The sequence below is a fragment of the Saimiri boliviensis genome, chromosome 18 (genome assembly GCF_048565385.1).
Source record: "Saimiri boliviensis isolate mSaiBol1 chromosome 18, mSaiBol1.pri, whole genome shotgun sequence".
Lineage (NCBI taxonomy): Eukaryota > Metazoa > Chordata > Mammalia > Primates > Cebidae > Saimiri > Saimiri boliviensis.
This window is the reverse complement of record NC_133466.1, coordinates 7,488,432-7,513,647: the sequence shown is the minus strand read 5'-3', so window position 1 is coordinate 7,513,647 and position 25,216 is coordinate 7,488,432. Positions and strand designations below refer to the sequence as shown.

General features: G+C 42.6%; 1 protein-coding gene across 7 annotated transcripts in view; it reads right to left on the bottom strand.

Annotated features, from left to right (window-relative positions):
* The window catches only part of ERG (ETS transcription factor ERG), a 279,071-nt gene that overhangs the window by 64,493 nt on the left and 189,362 nt on the right, over positions 1-25,216 (bottom strand). For all 7 annotated transcript variants that reach the window (XM_003927607.3, XM_074389275.1, XM_074389276.1 and 4 more), the window contains one exon: positions 890-1,107. In XM_003927607.3, coding sequence (XP_003927656.1) covers positions 890-1,107 — 218 coding nt within the window. The remainder of the gene's footprint in view (positions 1-889; positions 1,108-25,216) is intronic.

Sequence of the window (25,216 nt, the reverse complement as noted above, 5' to 3'; positions counted from 1 at the left end):
GGAAGAAACAGCAGCAGGCAGTAAAAAGAGAGGCCCACAGGGACTGGAAGGCCAGGTGAGGGTGCAGGGCAGACAGAGGAGACCCACTAGCAAATCAAACGGCTCGGACTACGCTGCACTGCCTGGCCACTAGCTGAACTCTCCCTTTGTGAAAACATAAGATGCCATTATTTTCCCGGCAATAAAACCTCAGATGAATTCTGCCATATGTGGGCAAGGCTCCCCCTCCCACAGAACCCGCGGGCCTGGGAAATAGAATTGAACACATCTTCAAAGAGAGTTCTTGGTAATACACTACTGATTTTACAACCTCTATCCTCTACACCAGGCGTCCCCAAACTACGGCCCACGGGCCACATGCGGCCCCCTGAGGCCATTTATCCGCCTCCCCCCGCCCCCGCACTTGAGGAAGGGGCACCTCTTTCATTGGTGGTCAGTGAGAGGAGCAGAGTATGTGGCGGCCCTCCAACGGTCTGAGGGACAGTGAACTGGCCCCCTGTGTAAAAAGTTTGGGGACGCCTGCTCTACACAGACCACTGGAGAACACATTTTCCCGGTGCTGCCCAGCGTCACCACTCAGTGGCCTTGCTGCTTTCTTTCTTTGTTTCTTTTTTTTTTTTTTTTTTAAGCCAGTGTCTCACTCTGTTGCCCAGGCTGGAGTGCAGTAGCATGATCCTGGCACACTGCAACCTCTGCCTCTTGGATTCAAGCAATTCTTCTGCCTCTCAACCTCCTGAGTGGCTGGACTACAGGCGCAGTGGCCTTGCTTTCTGAGTCGATCTCCGGGGAAGCGTGACTAACTTCTCCTTTGCCTTTCTAAGGGACAGGAAAATGGGAGGTCGGAGGAAAAGGGATAGGAAAATAGAGAAAGGGGCAGACGTCTCCTTACCTTGAGCCATTCACTTGGCTAGGGTTGCATTCCATTTTGATGGTGACCCTAGCTGGGGGTTGAGACAGCCAATCCTGCTGAGGGACGCGTGGGCTCATCTTGGAAGTCTGTCCATAGTCGCTGGAGGACGACGCGGTCATCTCAGTCTTTGCCAGGTGTGGCGTTCCGTAGGCACACTCAAACAACGACTGGTCCTCGCTCACAACTGATAGCGCTTCCTGCATGCCCAAAGAAACGCATATTTCAAGACACTCCAACAGACAGTCATGTCTCCAAAAGCTGTTGATTTCAGAGTCCTTTCTAACTGGGACCACATTTTAGATAGTTTTTATGGTCTCCATTTCTTCCTTTCAGAAGAAAAAAGTAGCTTGTTTTTCTTTCCTCCAGACAGTAAGAGTTAGAAGTGCCAGCCCAGAAAAACTTTAATGCAGGTCTCAAAGCCTCCCAGGCTTGACTGCGGCAGGGCAGCAGAACACCCACTTTAATCTCAACGTAAGGAAGTTGAATTTCAAAGGTCTTAGAAGACATCCAAATGCATGTGTCGTTATTTGACAAATGCAATCTATAATTCAAGCAGACAGGGTACAGAACAGTCATGAAGATTAAAAAAAGAAACGCGAAGGCTAACACCTAAGCATCTGGCAAAATTGCCACATTCCCAGGGATTTTGAGGAAAGGGGACTTAGAGGAAGACAGAGGGATCAATGGAGCCCCAAAGGGCAACCAACCAAAGATACAAAGGTTCCCACTCGAAGTTATTAGCTGAAGTAGAGTTTCAAGTGGTGCTTCCATGATGGTGAACATCTGGATGATAAATGAACCCAAAGAAAGAAAAAAAAAAAAGAAAAAAAGCTGTGAGGTGTCCAGATGCTTCCAAACACCAGGATGTTTAAAAGATCTGGACCACTGACAAGCTCTTTTTTCCCCTTACTTTCTATTAATTAATATCTTTGCTCTTTCGCATGATTTGGTGAGAAGAAATAGCAATTTGTCATTGTTGGATCAATCATTTTTCGTGGTTTTAAGTCAAACAAGTGGTTAGCCAAGGGCTATGTTTATATTCTGTAGCCAATGAGCTATGGCAAGTTTGACCGGGAAATTTCAACTACTTAAACGATGTCTTGTGCTGCCATGACACAGAGCTGCTGTGATACAATCCCATTTTGGTTCTTATGATAGACAAAAACACCCATATGAATGCTCATTTTTATATTGGTCTTTTGCCATCCTCAGTATTGACATCAACTGGTGAGAAGCAAAGGCTAGTTGGGCCACATATTTTTATTAAAAAAGGGGGAAAGCAACAACAACAACTTTGGAGCCAGAGCAGGGAAAGCAGGGGGTGTGTGGGCTGTGCACACCCTTCCAGTGCAAACTTCTCACCTCCAGATGAGAAACCTGAGACCCAGAAAGGTCTAGAGTTAATCTTGAATGAGCTGGCCATGATCAAGCAGGGAATGGTGACGGGAATGACTTGTATATTACCGTCTGCCTTCCCCTTGTCCCTACAGCCCTGTGATGCCCTTTATGACTTTTTTTTTTTTCATTTGGGACATGTGTTTAAATTAGCACCCTCTTCTTCTTCTTTGAGCTGACCTTTAAGTAAATGAGGGTGCTTCCCATCAGTCACTGCACCCTAGAAGCAGCCTTTCTTAGATGGAGACCTCCCTCCCCACCTAAAAGGATCAGAATCTTCAGGAAACAATCACTCCCCAATCCCACATGTACTCTGTCCCTCTATCCCCTACCTGCCCCAGGACCACGTTTTTTTCCCTAGCTTCCCATGTGCACAAACTTCTTTGCCAGACACACACTGCACTGAGAATCAGCAAGGCAGAACAATCAAACAGACTTGAACCTCTGTCTCTCAAAGTGGTGGTCAGGCATCTGTGCATATGCAAGCCCCCACCCTCGACTCCATTAGAATCTATAGAATGACAGCCCTGTGACACCTGGGAAAGATGAAGCCTGGAGTTCAAACTGTAATGCAAAACGTACCAAAGAGTCAGTTATGCCAGACAGAGAACCAGAATCAGGCACAAGGAAAAAAATCACCTTGAAGAGACAGCAGAATCAAACTCATCCACAAACAAAAATAATACAAGGCAGTGGCACAGAAGTTGACGGTACAGAAATGGCATCCTAGATGTTAGGGAACCTGAATTTCACTGGCTTTCTCTTCTGGTCACAACTGAGTGACCAAATCAAGGAGTCTAAACTCATAGATGTGCATTTCAAAGTAAAATCAGCACCATAGACTTAGTGTAGTCATGCTCATTAAGACAAAAATTAAACCTTCTTAAATAATTTTTGCAAAACAGATACTCCCTTCCCATGGTAGCATTGGGTAGTGTGTTTTACACCCTCAGAACAGGAAACAGGGCTGATGGCTGCTGCCTCCCTCCTTCCTGGGCCTGAGTCTCGACCAAGACTCGGAGGGGAATAACACACTATGTAATGTTAGCTTTGGCTTACCCATGATGAGAAACATGAACAAATGTGTGATTTATATCAGAAATTGGCAAAAACAGGTTATATATATAAGAAACAGGCTAAATTTAAAATTACAAACTAAAAAGAAAACGGCTGCACCAACAACAAGCAAGCAATAACTTTAAAATATTAGTACCTTTCCAAGATGAAGTCAGATATTCTTGCAAACAAACCCAAAAGCCAGATAAATACGGTGTAAGATTAAATAAAAAAAAAAAAGACCAAAATATTAGAACCCAAATGAAGCTTAAGTGTGTGTTTGTAGGGGGAGGAATTCATTCTCACATCTGGCAAAGCATTATTTCAGCACATGGTTCTCTAAAGAAAGAAATCAAAGTTAATTGAGATGAATTTAGGAAGGAAAAAAACCCTTGGAAACGCTAGAGATAGAGGAGGCACGCCTCCTTTCTTTGAATCGTAAAATTCTTCTCACAGTTAATATTGCACAAAAATGAGAAAGGGGAAATAATTCAGAATATTAGAAGCAACCCCTCAGTTGCTTTTGTTCATTAGAAGGGAAAGATTTTAAAAATAAGGAAATTCAGGATAAACATTTCGAAAGGGGTGAAATGCAGCCCACATTTTGAAAAGACAAAGCAACCCAAACAGGACCACATGCGTTAACTCTGGCTCTGGGAGAGACTGACATGTCCTTCCGTCCCTGCAGCCTGGCTTCTCCTACTTATAGCTAGGAGATCTCATCTACCTACCTGCCTACCTGCCTATCTGCCATGGGGGTTGGCAGCTGCCTTAGTGAACATGAATAGATTGTTACTGCAGAAACTCTGGACAGCTGCAGGGCTTGGTGGCTTTATAACAGAGACTATGTTAAATGTCAAAATCTGGCAGAAATGTGGCATAATAATTTCATATGTCTGCTTCCATGTTACTATAAAAAGACTTGAACTTTAGGTTGGTGTTTGCCAACATGTGGGGTGTTTTTTTTTTTTTTCTGTAGCTCCAGGAACGTTGGGATATTCCCATCAGGCAAGTGGCAGGCTACCAAGGCCATTTTTAAAGAACTTACGAGAAACACATAATTCTAAGCAAATAGCCCCCAAACAAAAGGTACTGCTGTGTTAGTACTACGGTGTTTATTATTTCATGTCAATACGGAATATACCAATAACATATGAGGACCATTGCTTTGGATTTTGGTCATGGGATAACAGTTGACCTAGAGTTCCAGAAATCGGGAGAGGTCCCACCAGGTTATATTTCATATTATAACTCTAAAATATGCATCTATTTTCATGTATCTAAACTTGAGTACAACAAAGGATCCAAAATATTTAGATTAAAGCAATAAGAAAACCCAAAGAAGTTGAATGCATTCCGATATTTTCAGCAAAATATTTCAGGAATCCTGTTGCCTTTCTATATCAGATGAATATTTTGCAAGATGCATACATACATCTCACCAAAGTATTAGAAAATAAGGGCCCAAATTTGCTTCTAATTTGTGATCCTTAGAGCTCATAAAAATATTACATTGTTAATACAGAGAGTCTACCATACTTAAACTCTTTGGAAAATCTGGGAGTGGTAAAGTGCTGAAACTGAGAAAATCTTAAAGAATGGTCAGCTGGATTTCACATCTGGAGTAAACGAAAATACCCGGGGAAATGGTCCTCTCATGGTTTTCAAAAATTAGGAAGATGGCCAGAACTAGACCTCCTGAGAACTGGATTATCAAATCCATCTTCAATGTTTTCAAGTCTTATATGCCATAATTATTTGATAATTATGAAAAACAAACAGAACAACTAGGTGGAAAAAGAATTTTTATGATCATGGTCATGCTTTAAAAAAAAAAATCTTAGGCCAGGTGCGGTAGCTCACACCTGTAATCCCAACACTTTGGGAGACCAAGGTGGGCAGAGCATGAGGTTAGGAGATCGAGGCCATCCTGGCTAACATGATGAAACCCTGTCTCTACTAAAAATCCAAAAAAAAAAAAAAATTAGCCAGGCATGGTGGCACATGCCTGTAGTCCCAGCTACTTGGGAGGCTGAGGCAGGAGAATTGCTCCAACCCAGGAGGCAGAGGTTGCAGTGAGCTGAGATCATGCCACTGCACTCCAGCCTGGGCAACAGAGCGAGATTCCATCTCAAAAAAAAAAAACTCTTAAAAGAAGTCCTTGCTGCTATCACAATACAGTGTGGAGATCATCCACTTAAGAAGCCAATATTGTGTTAAATCAATATCCTGATTTTTCTGTCAGTTTTAATCCTATTACAATCCAATAGAAAACCCTTCCTTAAATGTCTCTCCTATATAACCAAGCAAACTTTGGTACATTACTTAACTCCCTATACCGCCATGTGTAAGACATCTTTTAACCACTTTCATAAATAGCTTATCCATCAAATAAACCAGATTATCTTGTTAAGCACTTTGCATGCAATATCCTCTTAAATTCTATTTTGTTGATTATAAGATAAACCACTTTTCACAACTTATCAGCTCTGAAATATGAAAATGAATGGCTTATCCTAGGTATTAAGCAGCATATCTTCTTCTCTGATAACAGATAAAATAATGGGACATTTTATAACCAATGACATCTTACATTTTATGAAAAATGATCATTTAATCCTTACAATTGTTCTATAAGGTCAGCTGTTATTCTTGCACCAATCGGAAAGTGCAATTAGAGAAGTCACATCAATGGTGAGGATGAGGCAGAAACAGGGTTTGTGTCTCTGAATTGAACCATTTCCCAAGGTTGTACACTGGCGACTATCTGGGTGTTACTGGAAGGAAGAAGTTGGATTAAGAAAAGTCACACAGTGGAGTCTTTGGGTGCCTGGTCTTGCCATGAGAGATGCAATCACGTAGAAAGAGACAGAGAGGCTGGAAGAGGGAAGAGACAGAAGGAGGATGAAGGGATAAGTGTCCAGAATCCCTGGATCTAGGATGGAATAAAGGATCTGGACAGTAAATGGAGAGCGTTGGAAACCAGTAAGGACCTCTCTAGGGATACCAGGCACTTCTATGAGCCTAGAAAATGTGTAGCAGTGGGCCCCACATACTGTTAGTTATTTCTTTTGCAATGGCTTAAATCAATAACCCTGTTCTTTTGTTTGGTTAATCCGATTATTCAGAAACAAAGACATTGCCAGGTGTTGGGATGTTCATTGCAGATGGATGCCTGCCTTCTCTTAATGATTACTATGCAGGAAAACTAGGACAGGTGGGTGGACCATTCACAAACATACTGAAGCCTGTGCCACTTTGGTGGCCTTTAATGGATGTCTGCAGACCTAATGATATTGGAAAACTATTTATTCGGCTGTCTCAGGCTCTATTGTTTATAGCTTCTCTTTCGGGCAGCACACAGGCAGCAGATGCTTCTCAAAGGTCTAGTATCTAATTGCATTCGGAGGAGAAAAAAGCAACACAAACAAAACAGACAATGCACTCAGAGAGAGCTCTGCTCCGCCACCAGAAGCCCGACAAAGACACAGTCCTTCAGGAGATTTCATTCTAAACGTGTACACTTTTGCAATTCTGAGGCCACAGGTATCTCATTAAACAAGAATCTTCATCTGACCAGTGTGTCTTTTAATTACGACACAGAGAGAAACCAAATGTGGTAAAGTGAAAGAAGCTTCATCAAGCTGGGTATGATCATTTTTGCCCCTTCTTGATATGATTTCCTTTTTTTCTTAATTCTTCAGAGGAGGAAACATTAACATCGTATATTAAATGCAGCATCTAGCTTTGTGTTCACATTTTTCTAATTTAACAAATTTCTATTTTAGGCCTTGAAAAATATAAAAATATCTTGGATTAACCTCAAAGGAAAAATGTATGTAGGCAAATGAAGTCCATCTAAAGAGAGTATTTCTCCAATATGATGTCACTTCAATGTCAAACAATTTCACCACTCACAACACTAGCTCAGTGCTAAGAGAATGAGACCCAGAACTAGTGTCCAGATACAATTGCACATACATATATACAAACACATACACATGCATATATATATATATACACACACATATACATGCGTGCGTGCATGCAAATATATACACACACATATACAGATACATACATGTATATGTACAAATATATGTAAGTATATGCATATATACAAATAGATACATATACAAATATAGGCATACGTACAATACATAACATATATACAAATATATCATACATATGTACACATATTACTAAATACATATTAAGATAATAATGAGAGATGAAAATCTTTATCCTTATTATCTTTATTAATAGAACACTTTAGGCCAGGTGTGGTGGCTCACACCTTTAATCTCAGCACTTTGGGAGACTGAGGCAGGCAGATCACCTCAGGTTGGGAGTTCGAGACCAGCCTGACCAACATGGAGAAACCCTGTCTCTACTAAAAATGCAAAATTAGCTGGGTAAGGTGGCATATGCCTGTAATCCCAGCTATTCAGGAGGCTGAGGCAGGAGAATTGCTTGAACCCGAGAGGTGGAGGTTGTGGTGAGCCAAGATCGTGCCATTGCCCTCCAGCCTGAGCAACAAGAGCGGAACTCCATCTCAAAAGGAAAAAAAAAAATTAGAACACTTCAGAGGATTTTTAGATATTCCTTATCTTTAATCATACCCACTAGGGTTAATGTTGCCTAAAAGATACAGGGAACCTGGCTTCTTTCCTTTTTACATCTGCTGCTTCCTCTCTCATCCTAGAAGGTATTTTCCCCTGTGCTCAGCACATACCTTCAGAACAGACCTCGCTGGGCATCCATCCCCTCCATGCCCTTCAGCTGAACTCATTGGGTTTCTCAGGGCTCAGAAAAGGCCTGGCTCATGCCAGCAATTCTCTTTGCCCACATATTTCTCCCTTGGCCTCGACTTTATTAAAATATAAGCATTTTCAGGGCTGGCTCCTCTGTATGTCTGCTCCTATATAGGAGATAGTTTCTTAACCTCAGAGGTTTGTTGGTGCTCATATCAGCCCTAGGACTAAGCCATTAGGTAATATTACAGCCCCATCATAATGGTATAAATGGGGTCCACAAGCGTCTATCACATCCAAATGTTTTTGTGAGATGAATGGGTTGTGCAGCCAATGACCAGGAGTTCCGAGGAGTCTGGAAAAGAATTGCCATTGGCAAGATGTCTGCAGTCGTATTACCATAGAGCACATCATTGCAGAGTTTCACATTAAATCCACATAGGCTTACCTAGGGACTTCCTATAGCTGAGCAACCTATGAACAAAATAAAACTTACTGGAAAAATGAACATTTGCAAAAGAAGGAGGGAGCATGCAATCCGGAAAACAGAAACCCTAGAAATATTATGAAAGAGTGAAGCTTTGCAGAAAAATGTTAAAGAATGGTTATGTTTACATAATGAAAACTAGATTTCAATGAGCCTTGAGAGATTAAGAATTTCAACCAACTTAATTTTTAAACAACTCTTTGTTTTCTCAGTGACTTGCAGAATAGCCTCAAATGCATTTGAAAGTGCAATGAATGGGGACTGTTTAGCCTGGCAAATGTCATTTATCTGTTTAAGAAACAATGTGCCTGTGGTGGTAAGAGCTTCTTATCTTCTTCTTCAAAGTATCACCTTTTTGGCTGGGTGCAGTGGCTCATACCTGTGATCCCAGCATTTTGGGGACTGAGGCCGGTGGATGACCTGAGGTCAGGAGTTCGAGACCAGGCTGGCCAACATGATGAAACCCATCTCTACTAAAAATTAGCTGGGTGTGGTAGTAGCACCTGTAATTCCAGCTACTTGAGAGGCTGAAGCAGGAGAATCGCTTGAACCCAGGACGGGGAGGTTGCAGTGAGCCAAGATAGCACCACTGTACTCCAGCCTGGGCAACAAGCATGAAATGCCATCTTAAAAAAAAAAAAAAAAAAAAATAGAATCACTTCTTCCCAGTAGGTTTCTTTCCTTCTTTGGAGAGGAGCAAAAAGTACAAAAAACATCTATGGAAACCTCCTATTCGTAAGTTTTACATGGAAATTAGTGAGAAAAATGCCCTTGCTATTCTTTTAGAACCTTCTAAAATGGGGCTGTTGCTACTCTTGACATTCAGTGCTTGTTTTTGTTTCTTGAATAACTATCATATATTACTCATGAATATTCATCAAAACCTTTTTCCGTATTTTTTAATCTAGTTTTAAATAATTCATCTAAGATAAAAGATCTTTTTCTTTCCATTTTTTTAATCACTCTGGAGGATGATCATGAAGCTCTACCAACGTGTAGGAGACTGTCTGGTGGAGCACAGGAGCCAGGGAGACAGATTTGAAGATGGAAGATGTGAGTTTCAAGCTGGGCTGTGCCCTTGCTCTGCGAATCACCTGAGTCAATCCTTTAGCCCTTCCCTGCCCCAAGCGTGAGCTAAGAGCTTGCCAGAAATGCAGATTCCAAGTCTTTAGCCCTGCTGAATCAGAATCTGCTTCGTAACAACATCCCCAGGTGAGCTGGCTGCCTGCTCAGTTAGGCAAGTGCTGCATTATCCTTTCTTGACTCTCGCTATCTTCAACTATAAAGGTGGTACTGATGGCAGCCAGCTGCCCAGCGGCTCTCTCCCAGGACAGCTGAATGAGCCAAATAAGCTAGTGTGTGTCCCAGCTTTCACAAATCTTAATATTGTACCTAATTTATCATCACGTGATAGAAAGGTGACATGACGGACTCCAAACCTCCACATATGAAACATCAGAATTAACCCTTTCTAGATATGTTATTCTAACAAGCCAGATGCAAGGAAAATCACAATCTCTTGTGTGCAAATTATTACTTACTCTTTTTAAGTACTGGATTTTCAAACTATGTATCTACCTAACAGAGGGAAAGGGTGATCTTTTATTTTAAGAGCACATCTGTCACTTTGATTTAGCCTTTTGGTCCCTGGTCCAGTTCTTTTTTTTTTTTTTTGAGACGGAGTTTCGCTCTTGTTACCCAGGCTGGAGTGCAATGGCGCGATCTCGGCTCACCGCAACCTCCGCCTCCTGGGTTCAGGCAATTCTCCTGCCTCGGCCTCCTGAGTAGCAGGGATTACAGGCACACGCCACCATGCCCAGCTAATTTTTTGTATTTTTAGTAGAGACGGGGTTTCACCATGTTGACCAGGATGGTCTCGATCTCTTGACCTCGTGATCCACCCACCTCGGCCTCCCAAAGTGCTGGGATTACAGGCTTGAGCCACGGTGCCTGGCCCTGGTCCAGTTCTTTTGTGGATTTTCCATTCTAATTCTATATTAGTTTGTTGAATGTCAATTAAATCAAAGCTTTGTATAGGAAGGAGTGAATCCTGGTATGTTCCCCATCATGCTGCTGGTATCCTCTGCATAACAAGACGCTAAATGAATAAATATACCATGGTTTTAGAACATGATCTCCTTTTTTTTTTTTTTTTTAAACTTAGAGTAACACAAGGCACATGGTTGATAGCCCTCAAACTTTTGAAGAAAAGTCTTTTCTTCCAGGATGTGGAATCCATGACGCTTGTTAACTTTCTCTAAAACTTGTGGAAGTTTTCATGAACTTCTATGAGGAAGTGTTTCTATGGCAGTCTGGCTAAGAAGTTCGCAGGATCATTCTGCCCTCCTGATTTTTGAAACTGACTAGCCCAGGTTGAAATTCAGGTGATTTAGGGCTTGAGAAACATGAAGGCCAAGCTCAAGGAGCAGCAAAGTTATTTGTATTTTTTTCTATTGGCACAGTCGCTCTGTGAGCACCGGGGAGGGATGGTGCATCACTTCTCTCATCTTCAGAAGAAGCTCCATGAAAAATTGGCAGTTTTATGCTTGGCCCTTTCAAAACACACAAAGACTGAAAATACAGCATGCTACGCATCTGGAATGTGTCTCTTCTGTGAAGGTCTGACACATGGATTCATTGTTTTCGATAAAATTCCAGGAATTTTATTCATGAGAAAATTCTGGCACAATGGAAAACTCTGGCAAGCACAAGATAGGAGCAGCAGATGTCCTGGCCTCCGCCCACAACTCTGTCTCTGCTTTCAGCTAATCTTCATCAGGTGTCTCTCTCATGCCTTCAAACATTCAGTCCAGAATTTCCCATAAGATAGGGAAGAGGGGGTGGCGCTGTTATAGCAGCTTTAACTTTTTAAAATAATTGGTGCGGTTCCTCCTTCCCCAGATGGGTGTGTCATACCAGGTGTAATATTTAAGTGTCAGGATGGGCACTTTAAAAAGGAGCCACAAGAGCACGGGGACACTGGCTCGAGATCCAGCTGCCCGTGGAGCTCCACCACTCAGTGCCCATCATGTCCCGAGTCTTCAAGCTCCTCATCTGAAATGAGGGTCTGGTCTACTGGTGTTTTCTAAGGCTCCATTTTGCACCAACATGAAATTGAATTTTGTTTAACTAGTAACGTTCTCCTTCCGCCACGGCCAGCCTGCAGTCTCTACTTTCTCCGTGTTTGAGCAGACATGCAGATAACATACAGAAATCTGCCACGTTTGGAGATGCTAAAAAGTTCCTCTGCATCCGGGTTAGACACTAACTGCAGGCTCCTTCCCTGTTACCCCCACACATTAATTTTCCTGGATCATGCGGCCATCTCTTTCCATGCTAATGGAAAGAAGCTAGTTGGCACCCTGAGAGCTGGTCTCACGTTTTCAAGTACGGAAAGGATCTACTCTCCTGCATGGGAACATGGTAACTGTTCTACACATAAAGCACATCAATAATAATAATAATAATAATAATAATTTAAAAACATGGTAATATCAACCGAAAGTCTTGCAGAAACTGGGGCTCTGGCAGAGAAAGGAGCACATGAATAAGTCCCCACTACTCACATGACGGTCCGGGGCCCCCTTCCTTTGCTTTCTATCCCTATCCCCAGATAACTGTTGGCATGGACCACATACTTTATTAGGCGGACATGAACACAGACGTTTTCTTTTCCTTAAACGCTGACTTAGTAGAAAGAGTTAGTCTTTACCCACTGTGAGGGTCCAACTCCTGCCAAGCTCTTTCTTCAGCCTGGTGAGTGATGATGTCTGACTCCCTGGGGCTGGGAGGCTAAGCCTGTGCTTTGCAGAAGATTTTCCAGCACATAAATACATCCTGGTTGCTGCATGAAAAGGTGACTGAGAAGCCAGGGCACCACAGCTCTTCGCTAATGCTACATGCTGAGCTCATGCTTTTCCTGCAATGTAGATGAGCACTGGGTAGACCCCCATCCTGGTAACACTTTTCATGCACCAACAAGCTGGTTGCCAGTGAGACCTGGTTTTTATGACTCTGGGAGTGCTGACCTCAAAACCTAATGCATTTGAACTAGGAGGTCAATCCCTTCAACAATTTCAAATTACACATACAAATATCACACCCAATAGGGCTCTTCGGGCATCTGGCTTGAGCTCCTCTGTAAATATGCCTACTTTGAAAGTCACACGGCCAGGTACGGTGGCTCACGCCTGTCATCCCAGCACTTTGGGAGGCCCAGGCAGGCAGATCACAAGGTCAGGAGATCAAGATCATCCTGGCTAATATGGTGAAACTCCATCCCTAAATAAAAATACAAAAAATTAGCCAGCCATGGTGGTATGCACCTATAGTCCCAGCTACTCGGGAGGCTGAGACAGGAGAATTGCTTGAATCTGGGAGGCAGAGGTTGTAGTGAGCCAAGATCGCACCATTGCACTCCAGCCTGAGTGACAGAGTGAGACTCTCTCCTCCCCACCAGAAAAGAAAAGAAAGTCGCAAATACTCTTTAAAAATTTGTAGATTCATTCATATCCAAACCACCAAGACCCGCAGAACAGCTCAGTGACTTGAAATCCTGATGTATACACAAGGGTCTAAATCTCAGTCTTTGGATTGTCTCCTTACCGGGGGACCTCTTTACTTAATAAGGTTCATCCTTTTGGAGGAAATGAGGTCACAGACGTCCACCTCTATCTTTCCCAGGAAGAAAGGGAAGCCTCAACAGCTCGGAAATGCTATGCACCACTGTGCAGGTTCCCAGCAGCACAGAGCCACCTGTGTTGGGGGAGGCGGGTAGGTGAGGCGTGGACATCTGACCACCAGGCCCTGTGCAGGACTACCTCTTTGCAGAGCAGGTGGGGCCTTCCAAGTTGCCCACCCATCCAACCTGCACAGTAAACCTTATGGGAGTGACAATGGGTTACTTCAAAGAGCAGCTTGGCTAAGGGGAAAGAGAATGTGTACTGCTCGCTTCCACTCTAGCAGACTTGAACTTGTCACTGTTCATTTGTGAACACAGACACATTTCAGACTGACTGAACAAATAAAGACAGGTACAAAGAAAAGGCAGCCGAAACTCAGGAAACCACTGCTGAATCTGAAGCCTTACGCCCCTGAGCTGGAAAATCAGCCGACTGGAGCACTCAGCTCCCTGGACCCTCTAAAAGAACGCACCAAGTAGTGGCCAGTCAGCTTCCCATGGGTCCTGACATGTGAGGCAGGGTTTTTACTAACGAATCTGATGCTGATTCAGTATTTCTGCAGTCACGATACACTTTCACAATATTTACCCAAGCAATATTTATCCAACAGAAATATCCAATATTTATTCATCCAGGATCTCTCAAACGTTCACTCCAGTTTCACTCGCCTCAGTGTCTCTAACCTTCATACTTTGCTTTCAAGTAAGAGTAGATGTGCGTTGGTCTGGGTGTCCGAAGGTGGGGGTGGTAGCTGGTGAACAGGGAACCAGAAATTGGCCATCCTTACTTAAGTCATTTACATCTCTTTAATGGATTCTCATGTCCTGCTCTCTTCTCCAGCCTTGCAGTCTGGTTCTGACACTGTCCTGCCAAGATTAGGAGTGAGCTTGCTGGCGTTCCCACAAACGTACACTCCCAGCTAGTCTCTTTGTTACCTACTCAAAAGCACTTCACACCGTTGGCCACTCTCTCCTTTTCTGTCCCTCGTTCCTTTGGCTTCCGTATTGCTGCTGTTCCTCCTGTTCGGTTGACAGCTCCAACCCCCACCTCTTTACGCCCTCCTTTCTCTCTCCTCATTCTCTAAATGTCAGTTTTCCTCTGTGCATTCTCCGGGGCCACTTCTCTACCAGGGTATCACTTCTTCCGAGTTATCACTCGGGAGCCACTCTAACGGCCTCAGCGCCGCCTGCCAGCACAACCCATTTAATTTCAAGAGTGAAACTGCCTTGGAGGGATGGCAGGTGCATGTTTAATAACTTGTTGGGTTTTATCCAGTTTATTTCCCAAGGCCCCATAAGTGTAATTACTCGGTGATAATAATCAGCTCACGAGGGAAGGTTCCAAGACAGAGAATGCACGATTTCTAAAATGGGTCTGAGACAATTTTCCAATGTGAGATTTATTACGTCACAGTTTTGAAGGCAGTACCTGACTCCCTGTCTATATTCTCCAGAACAATCCAAGGGCATGGTTGCCATTACAGTTTACTTTGAGGGATGGTTTTATAGCACATCTTCACAGACAACATGGCAAACATCTTTGCTTCTGCTATGCTGACAATCTAAAGTTAAAATGTCTGTACCTACAGGGGTGTGGGACTGAATCAAGTGGGCTAGAGATATCTTTATTCAGAGGATTTAGAAGTTTGACCATATCTAGCCTTCACTAGAATCACACATATCTTCCGGGAATAAGAAAATTCTCATACTAATAAGTTCAACAAATATTACTGAACACCTTTTATACTCTAGACCCTTTTCTAGCTGCTCCAAAACCACAAAAACACCTATCTGCACACGGCTTATATTCTAGCACTACAAGCCATGGGTAATTTTTGAAAACCAGTTAATCAATCAATAATTGATAGGGTAAATTTATAACCTTAGAAGGTGGTGATAAGTGAAGAAGAACTAGAGACTCAGGAAAAGAGGGATGAGCTGGTGCTTCGAACTTAGAGTAGTCAGGGTGATCCTGAGAACCATCATGAGAACAGAGCTTCCAGCCCTGGCAACAGCTAGAACGTGGCCAGAGTGGACTGTGGCAGCTGCCCGGAGGAAGGGTTACCGGAAAGGAGGGAGAGAAAGAACCAGGAGGTGAGCCAGGAAAGGCGGGGGGGGGCGGGTGGCAGAGCCTTGCAGGCCACTGCAGGAACCTGGATGTTGACTCAGAGAGAAGTGGGAGTCTCTCTAGCCGTCTTGGCTAAAAGCCCGGGAATTGTCTTCTTCTGTGCTGCACTAATATTTTCCATTTCATAAGGGTCCTGCAAAGAAAATTCTATCTTTAAAGTTTTATTATTTTCAAAACTAAATGTGATCAGAATGCATATATTACACATGCCATGTGTACACCAAAAGCCACACCTAATAAAATGTTACAGCCATCTTTTGTCCCACGTGCAATGGGAACTTCCATTCATCATTACATGCAGAAACTCTGAAGACTGAGAAGCTGTGCTTTTCATTCAGAGAGTCTGTAAGGGGCCATGGCCATTTTCAAAGGCTTTGACTTGCACAGGATACCTCACTGAGGCTCCCATCCACCCATCCACCCATCCTCTAACAAGGCAGCCTTCGGGGAAGCTGAAAGGAATAATGGCACCAAAGCATTCCCCTGCCCTGAAATCTCTGTTTACCCGTGGACCAGTGACGGGTGGGAGGCTGTTGGTTTTAACGAGCTCTGGATGGCAAATGGCAGCCTATGGTGTCACTTCCTTTCTGCTTAGGAAGGAGGCATTTGGAGGAACTGTTCACTGCTGTGCTTGCTTATGGAAAACGAGGATTCCCAGAGCTCTATCTGGTAGAACGTGTCTCCATATTAATAAGCAGTAGATCTTTTGCTGCTGAATTTTCCTCAAGGCAGCAGTGTGGGCCTTATTACTGCCCTAAAACTAGTTTCAATATTCAGTACATAGCCTGTATATTCATTTGCTGCAGTTGCCAAGACAGTATACCACAGACTGAGGGGCTTAAGCTACAGCCATTTCTTCTCTCATGGTTCTGGAGGCTGGAAGTCAGAGAGCAAGGTAGCAGCAGGGTTGATTTCGCCTGGGGACTCCCTCCATAGCTTGCAGATGGTCATCTTCTCCCGTCTCTTTGTATCATCCTCCCTCTATGCATGTCTGTTTCTGAGTCCAAAATGCCTTTTTTGATAAGGACATCAGTCACACTGAATCAAGGACCACCCTAATGGCCTCGTTTTAATTGGATTATCTCTGTAAAAGCCCTACCTCCAAATAAGGTCCCATTCTGAGGTCCTGGAAGTTAGAACTTCAACATAACTGGGGGAACACTATCAGCCCCTACCATCCTCCAGGAAGGAGGTGTCCCTTTTCTTCATTGCTGTATCTCCCTGCCTAGTGCAGCGCCAGGTACCATACTCTGCTCTGTAGGTCAGTGATTCTCCTAAGCTCTGTAGGCCAGTCATTCTCAAAGTGTGGTCCAGGAACCCCCTGGCATCCCCAGACCCCTCCAGGGGGTGTGTTGCTTGATACTGCTTCCATAACATACTAAAAAAGTTCCCCAGAGAATGCATGGCATGGCTCATCACATCAGGACTGCTTAAGGCGCAAGCAGGTCTAAGAATCCAGCTGCCTCCCATTAGGCCAGACATTAAAGAGATTTTTAAAAATGCAAAACAATGCCACTTCTCATTAACGTGTTTTCAGAAAATAGAGTTATTTTCATAAAAATATGTCATTTGTGTTAACATGTAATGGGTTTATTATTATAATATTATTTTTGAGATGGAGTTTCACTCTTGTCACCCAGGCAGGAGTGCAATGGTGTGATCTTGGCTCACCGCAACCTCTGCCTCCTGAGTTCAAGTGATTCCCTGCCTCAGCCTCCTGAGTAGCTGGGATTACAGGCACGTGCCACCACACCTGGCTAATTTTTGTATATTTAGTAGAGACAGGGTTTCACCATATCGGCCAGGATGGTCTCCAACTCCTGACCTCAGGTGATCCACCTGCCTCAGCCTCCCAAAGCGCTGGAATTGCAGGTGTGAGTCACCATGCCTGACATTATTATTTTTAAATGAATTTATAAATAAATGGTTCAAAGTTTCCGTTTCTATTTCTAATTTAGTAAATAACAATAGCTACAACTCATATAAATAAATGAGTTTTTTTGGAATCTTCAACCAATTTTAGGAAAAGGGGTCCTGGGACCAAGTTTGAGAACCACTGCTGTCGAGCATTTAAGCATGGCTGGGACACAATGTGTACTTCCTGAAGTAACCCACAGTCTGATAGCAATAAGGCACTTTATGAAGAACATATTTTTAGTAGCTGAGTGTCGTAGAAAAGGAAGCTTGTTAGCCATTCCCTCAAGTTGACAAAGGAGAGTCCTTAGAAAAATAATTTTTAAAGGCAATATTGAGCCTTCCAAGACACATAGTGATATGTAAAATTTGGAATTTATGCAACTTAAAAAACTGGGAGTTGGAGGCTGGCGTTTTTAGGCATCCCAATTGATGAGTGCCGCCCCAGGACTCTCTTAACACTGTACACAGTCTGCTAAAGAAGCAGGCTGCCCACCACGACCCTCAGCCATCGGCTGCACAGCACACATCTGCTTCTAGCTGAACCTTCTTGAAAGTGGCCTGACGTATGGCAAAATTGGGGGCAGGCGTGTCAAGGAGACCAGACTGGCAGGAAATGAGCAGTGACTGCATACCACCAACCTGCTGCCAAGCTAACTGTGCTTTTCTGGATCAGAGGCAGCTCGAGACACTGGTCTCCAGGGCTGAGGGGCTGCAGAGCCTGGGGACAGACTCCCTGCCTATCTCCCAGTGTGGCCCTCTTGGCTGGTGCATCTCTTGGTTGGGAAGCAGCACTCCACAATGAATGTTAAAGACCACTCATTTAAAACATAACCCGATTATTTTAATCCTTAAATGTGTATCCCATACCTGGACACTGAAATGTCCTCCCTGTTTACCTGCTTGCTGGGGGCTGTGCTTGGATGTCTCATTTTATTATAAATCAGATTCTCAAAGGCATTTCATACAAAGAACAAGTGGCCGGGCATCCATCACGTGCAGAGCAAATTCAAGAAACGTTTGTATGTGCTGAGAATCAGAATCCAATCCTGGCCTTCAAGTCATGGTTTAAAGACTTGGGTTTTTTGTTTGTTTGTTTGTTTGTTTGTTTGTTTTTAAATCTAGATGAGGTCCCACCTTGTAGTTCAAGCAGAAAGATCTAACAAATGAAAGCAGAAACATTTGACAGCTCAAGTTCAAAAGCAAGAGGCTTGTCAATGCAAAATTCATATGCTGAAAATGTTTCAAAGAAAGTATCCACACTCTGAAGCATGCAATTAAAAGAATGAGCTGATATTCTTGCATTGTTGCCTGAAACAAACCTCCCTCCTCCTAGCTAGCTCCAGGTCTTTTATGCATCATACAGTATAGCTTCCCAAAAAAGCAGGTGGAAACCAAAGTGTGCAGAAACATGCATTTTCCAAGAACAAATGCACTATACTATCAAGTTATGTGTGGTGGGGCTAGGTGTGTCTGCGGGCGTGGAGGGGGAGGAGAGGAAGAAGGGTCAGGAAGAAGTGTGTGGGGGACGGAGACATGGAAATAAGAAACAGGAACCCTGAAAGACACACCCGCAGAAGTTCTGTAACTGTACATGCGCTCTTGTTAAATCATCAGTTTCAGAGGAATCAGATACAAGGCCCGATAGGAATCTATTAATCTGCATCTTGACTTTGAGGCTTCTAGTAATCAGTAAGTATTCGTATTTCAGGATCCACCCAGCAGAAAGGCCACACATATTCAAGTCAAGTCACATTCCAAGTGAAGTTTGAATATCAGAAAAGAAAACTGATGATGTGACTTTCTGGAATATGATGTAGAAATTGACCTAACTAACACAATGCTTACGCACACTTCACGGTATGTGTGCATGAGGGTGTCATTCCTGTCCACAGGTCATGTGCACATCCCACTCATGGCCATGCACACTATGGGTGTGCAAACTCCCACTCTGGGAGTTTTGTAAGCCTTTGTCTTTCTTCCTCCAGCTTCCTGCCTTCTTAAAACATTTCACTGGTCATCAACCAAAGACTGAAGCTGGATGCAGAAAAGGAGAAAAGGTGAAACCCCTCTTAGTCCACATGGTGACTTGTTAGTGCTGTGGTGGAGAGCCAGAGAGAGCCCCTGGGTAAAATGAGACTGTGGTTCTTCTAGGTCAGCACCTTCCTCTCCACCCAGCAGGTCAGCTCATCAATGGCGTTATCTCTCAGCTGCCATAGCCCGCCTCAATCCTCTCTCTCTCCCGTTGGGCTGCTACGAGGCCTGGTAAACTATTCCATAGCTCTGTGCAATGGAAGAAGATAGGTGTGTACTTCTCTGAATATTGAAAGGGAAATCGGGGTTCACATGAAATCGATACTCTGAACTTATTTGTTTTCTGAAAGCAAAAATTAAACTTGAAAGGAGTAAAAAGTTTTCCAAATTTCCCACAGTGCTGGCCTCAAATCCTAAAGATTTTTTTTCTTGACAAGAATCATGGGGTGACTTGGAAGATCTGGCTGCTCCATTCACCACAGTTGATGATGCTAACTAAAACCCACGTCGCAGCAGAGGCAAGAATCAAACATTCTAAAGTCCCCTCTGGCAACTGAAACACGAAGGGCGCCTTCACCGTATACCTCATCAAGCCACCCCAAACAAACCTGCCATGTCAGTGAAGGAATGTGCTCATTATGAAAATGTGGCTTTAGGATCAGGCCTCTAGCCCCTTGCCCAACAGAACCATAGCCTCTGAGACCCCTGATGGAGCTGGACATGCCACTGGGAGTCCCCTTGTCTGTTCATGTTATGGAAGTGCTTCTAAGAAGAATGGTTTCAGTCAGAGAATCCACGCAGCTTGTGCCAAAGTCCAGCCTCTTCCTCAGAACTCTGGGCATGATTGTTTTTAATGCCATGTCTATCCATCTGTGAACTCATTAATGAATGCACTTCACAGACACCAAGGAACTGACTATCTCTCCATTTGATATAAGTTAAATGCCTCTTACAAGACCTGAGCCGTCTAGCTACCTGCTATGCCATTATCAGAAGAAGCATTCCATTTCTTTGGATGCAAACTTCACAGAAACTCTGCCACAAATGCTCATGAACACCATCACGTGGGCTGGGCTCTAGCGCTTTGGAATATCCTACTTCTCTAGAAAAATCAGTGAGTACACAGGAATATAATTAGCTGCACCCTGCTTCCTGCAGAATCATTGTATTAACTGCTTAGGACTATACGCCTTTCCTTTCAGGCAATATTAATTTGTAACAAACACATTTTATGATATAATAAATTAAGTTTCATTTTTTACTATCAAATAAATGAAGATGTAAAAAAACAAAAAACCCAGAACATCTAGGCAGCACTTAAACAAGTCTTGCTGTTACTTGGAAAAGTAACAAGTTCACAGGCTTATTGTCTATGTTAATAAAGTAACCATTATTACCTCTTACATTCCCTCCTGTTTACAGTTCCCAGAATATGTTTATACATGTGATTGCATTCAATTGTAATATGATCTGCATAAGTTACGGGTATTAACACTTGCCATATTTATTACAACAATTTCCCCAGTGATTTGACTTCTTAATTGTATCATCTATATTGCACACAGATGTCTACAATTTGTATATGAGGCTATGTACTCCTGTGGTTTTTGCATCTATCGTAGGACATTGAACTGTAAGCTCCTGGAGAGCAGGGATGTATCTGATTCATTTCTGTATCTCTAGAACCCACTGCACAGCCACTGAATGGATACACGTCTAGTTACTTAACCTCTGTGTCCTTCAGTTTCCTCATCTGTGAAATGGCAATAATGATTGCAGGAACTTGTCTTTTCTGTCCCAATTGTATTAAGCAAAACACTTAACACAATGTCTAGCCTATAATAAGCATTCTATCAGTGTTTTCTATTATTGTTGTTCTTATTATCTAGAGTTAATTGAATTAGAGTTCACAAAGGTGATCTAAGTCATTTGGGAGAAGGTGATGAATAATTGGCAGAAAGAATACAATATCAGGGATCTTTTATGCTGATCCTAGCTTCGTCTAATCTGCCAAGCTAAGTTGTAAGATTTTCCTTTTTTCATAATTACTTCTGTCAATCTAGTAAAAATTATTTACTTGTCAGGATTCCCTGTGCTTCTTTTCCTGTCATCACTGCATTTACCTGACCAAATACATATCGACATCTACACAGTGGAGAGCAGAGGGGCCACAGAAATGAGTAAAGTCTAGCTCACTGTGCAGTGGTAACTCTTTTCTTTCACATTTACATTTCATGATTACATTTGTCAAACTGCTTCATAGGCAAACTCCCGGACCAGGGACCAAATAAAATTGACCCAGCTTACAGACAGTGGAAAACCAAAAGTGTAATCAACTTCGGCACCATTACGTTCTGTTTCCTTTGTTTTTTTTCCAAGAGTCTGTTAATGTTGCCATACAGAAATAGAAGATTTAATTGAGTATGTGCATTTTGAGTTGAAAGCAGACACTAATAAGAAAAAGCTAACCTGGAAGACATCTTGTCAAGTGTTTCATCAAACTGCACCAGGAGCCAGGGGAGAGTAGAGGTGACTCGGGGCTGTTGGCAACGTGGCAGAAATTGGCACTGGGTTTCTCTGTCCTCCAGGTAGCCTAGGCTACCTGACTTTCTGGCTTATTATGCGTTATGCTTTAGTTCACCAGAGAGGTTGCCAGTGAGAAATGCGTAAGATTAGAGATTTTGTAAAAATATGTTAATTGGCATGGAGACAAAAATTAGACTAGGGAGTTTAGCGATGAAAATGAATCAACAGTTCTGTCATTTGATTTAAATATTAAAATAAGAAAAGACAAAGCTCTTAAGGAAATTACTACTTCCTAGTTCTCAACTAGAGGCAATGCCTCTTCTGTCCCAAGCAGATGGATGTTTGGGAACATGTGGGGTGACTTGGGTTGCTATAACAATACAGGGGTTCTCTGGCAATCAGAAGGAGAGCAAGGGGCACCTTCAAAATGTGGTCCAGATCCACATAATCAGGAAAGGCTATTCACCTAAAATTCCCATAGCACCTCCTGTTGAGAAGGGCAATGCTTAAGGAGCTCATCAAAGAATGACAAATCACTTGAATAGTTCTTGAGACCAAAATCTCATTCATTCTGGGACATATCCAATTACATAAATCATTTATGTTTTATCCCGTCTCTACTTTCCCAAGAAACCCTGCCACACATTCATAGTGAGTATCAAACCTAATTAAAGATCCTAAGCAGATGAGAAAATTATTTAATGACCACACTATAATTAGTTTTCTACAGGTAAGAAAATGAATACACCAGCGTGAAGTGCTCCCCTCCCTGTGTCCATGTGTTCTCATTGTTCAACACCCGCCTATCTAAAGTGCAATAAAAAAATATATACATAAAAAAAAAGAAAATGAATACAAATCATTGCTTAATTTTGTTTAATTTCCTCTTACCTGTACTTGACTAGTAAGGTCAAAAGTCTGAGAATTTTTAGGCCAAAAAAAGTGAACATGATTCAAAGTCACATCTATTTGTTAGTAAGAGAAAGTAATTCCTTTTCTAATTACACATGAAAATATTAGTATCCAACAAACCTATTTGTGGAAAATGGAGTTTAGGTTGCGTAGATGAATTACTTTCAGATTTTTCAATGTCCAAAACACACCTCAGAACTAACAGGCTCATATAAGAACTTTATGAGATGACTGGATCCCCTCCAAAAGCTTCCCCCTCCCCTGTTGATCTCTATTTCACATGCTGCTTCGTTTTTGATCGTGTAGCATGTATGATGAGCTCAAACGTGGGCATTTGTTGATCTGAGTATTAGCTGCAACAACAGATACACCAGAACGTAAAATCCATGAGGGCAGAGACTGTTTTCCCAGAACCTAGAACAACTCCTGGCACATACCGAATGTAAAATCGTTGTAGAATAAAGGAAAGGATGCATGAAGAAAGGAAGGAAGGAAGGAAGTGATGCACTATTATATGCCACCTTAAGTACTCATATAAAATACTGCATGCTAGCACTCTATGCAATGGGTGTTACACTAACCATTATGGAAAGTCATTGACGGGCTGATATGCTGAGCATTTTATCATTTAATCAACATGCTTCAATCATGATCTCATTTGTTCCTCCTTGTCACTCCACATAGCATACAGGACATACTTTATGATTACCAGTTTAGAGATGAAGACAGAGGTTGTGTCCCCACAATTTGCTCGTGAGTCTGGTATTTGTAACTTCTAAAACTTTAACTCTCCCCTGAAAACATATCCTAAGAGGGGTGAGGCCTCCAGGGGCAGTGCCAATATCAGCTACCCGCACTGAGCTCATTACATTGTGCAGGTCTCCCTGACAGGAGCTCTCGCTCAAGCTCTAAGATGAGAAAGACGAAGACAAAGATAAGAAAGACAAAGCCCTGAGAGTCAGGAGGGAGAAAAAGAAAATGAGCGTTTTGAAAAAGGCATTCCCAAATCACAGGAGTCGGGAAGAAAGGTGTCTCGGTTAGCACGTTTCTCTTTTCCATGACCCACAAAGAAGGAAGTGGCTGCATGTGGGCAGTGTGCGCATCTGGAGCTCAGACCTGCAGGCTCTTGCAGTTCGCCTGCCCTGTCTGGGTGGATGCTGCCTGACTTTTTGGTTTTTCCATTTTGAGGAGCCCCAGCAGGGCCCGGAGGAAATGAGTTTTGCACCCCATCTCAGCTTGGCTCCTCAGTGACCTCAGCTCCCCACCAGCAGACCCCGCGTGAGACAGGCAGCAGGCACTGCAGGGCAGAACTGGGGGGAACCTGCAGACCAGTCCGCTTCCTTCTGAGATGTGGTTCTGAGGTGTAGCAAGTTTTCATTTTCAGAGCATAAAATTGTCTACAAATACACACTTCAAAATGAAATGGAGGATGTGCTCAAAAAAAAAAAAAAAAGGCTTAGAAACATGTCAAAAGGACATAGGAGCTGAGCCACATCAAGTAAGCCCCAAATTTGACTCACATCACCTCAGGCTCACGTGGACATTACCCTCGCTCTGCCGAGGCAGGCCAGGCTTCTGTGGAATCCTCTATCTTTAGTGAATTCCTTCTTTATCTCGTTCAGCTTTTCATTGCTCTTTGGGAAACTGGGCCCATGGTTTTAAATCTTAGTATGACCTTGCATTCAATTATATAAATAAAACTGTTTTTTTAAAGACAACTTTAAATAAGAAAAAATACTTATTTTAGATACCATAGAGTGGTGAAATAATGATTCAAACTTAATGCTGACTTCAAATAGAGGAAATTGATTCAAATCTGGGAGCATCAAAAATTAAGACACATTTACAAATCCTAAGAGAAGATATTCTTTGTAATACCAGAAAAAATAATTGAGAGAGGGAAATCTTTTTTTGAAAGACATGGTTTGGGGATATTATTATTTTGTGAAATGAAGTTTTACTTAAATGTATGGTCTAGATAGTAAAGTTCACTTAAGTTTTACCTATGCAAAGTATATGAGTTTGGAACTAAACAGGCACAAATATACATATCTGTGTGTGTGTATACGTATCTGGATGCACGTGTATGAGCATATGTGTGTGTGTATGCAAGTGTGTATGTTAAGTGTTGTATATATGTGTGTATGTGTGTGCATGTGTGTATATGTGTGTGTGTACATATCTGGACGTATGTGTATGTGTAAGCATATGTGTATATGCATGTGTATATGCATGTGTTTATGTAAGTGTTGTATGTATATGTGTGCGTGTGTGTGTGTGTGTGTGTGTGTGTGTGTGTGTGTATAAAACAGAGAGGAAATAAGTTGGAAAACATGAGCCAACTAATTTTTTTTTCCTTAGATGGCTGAAGAAGAGTGGTTAAAAGTTTACTCACAAGTAAGTCTATCTTTTAAGGAAC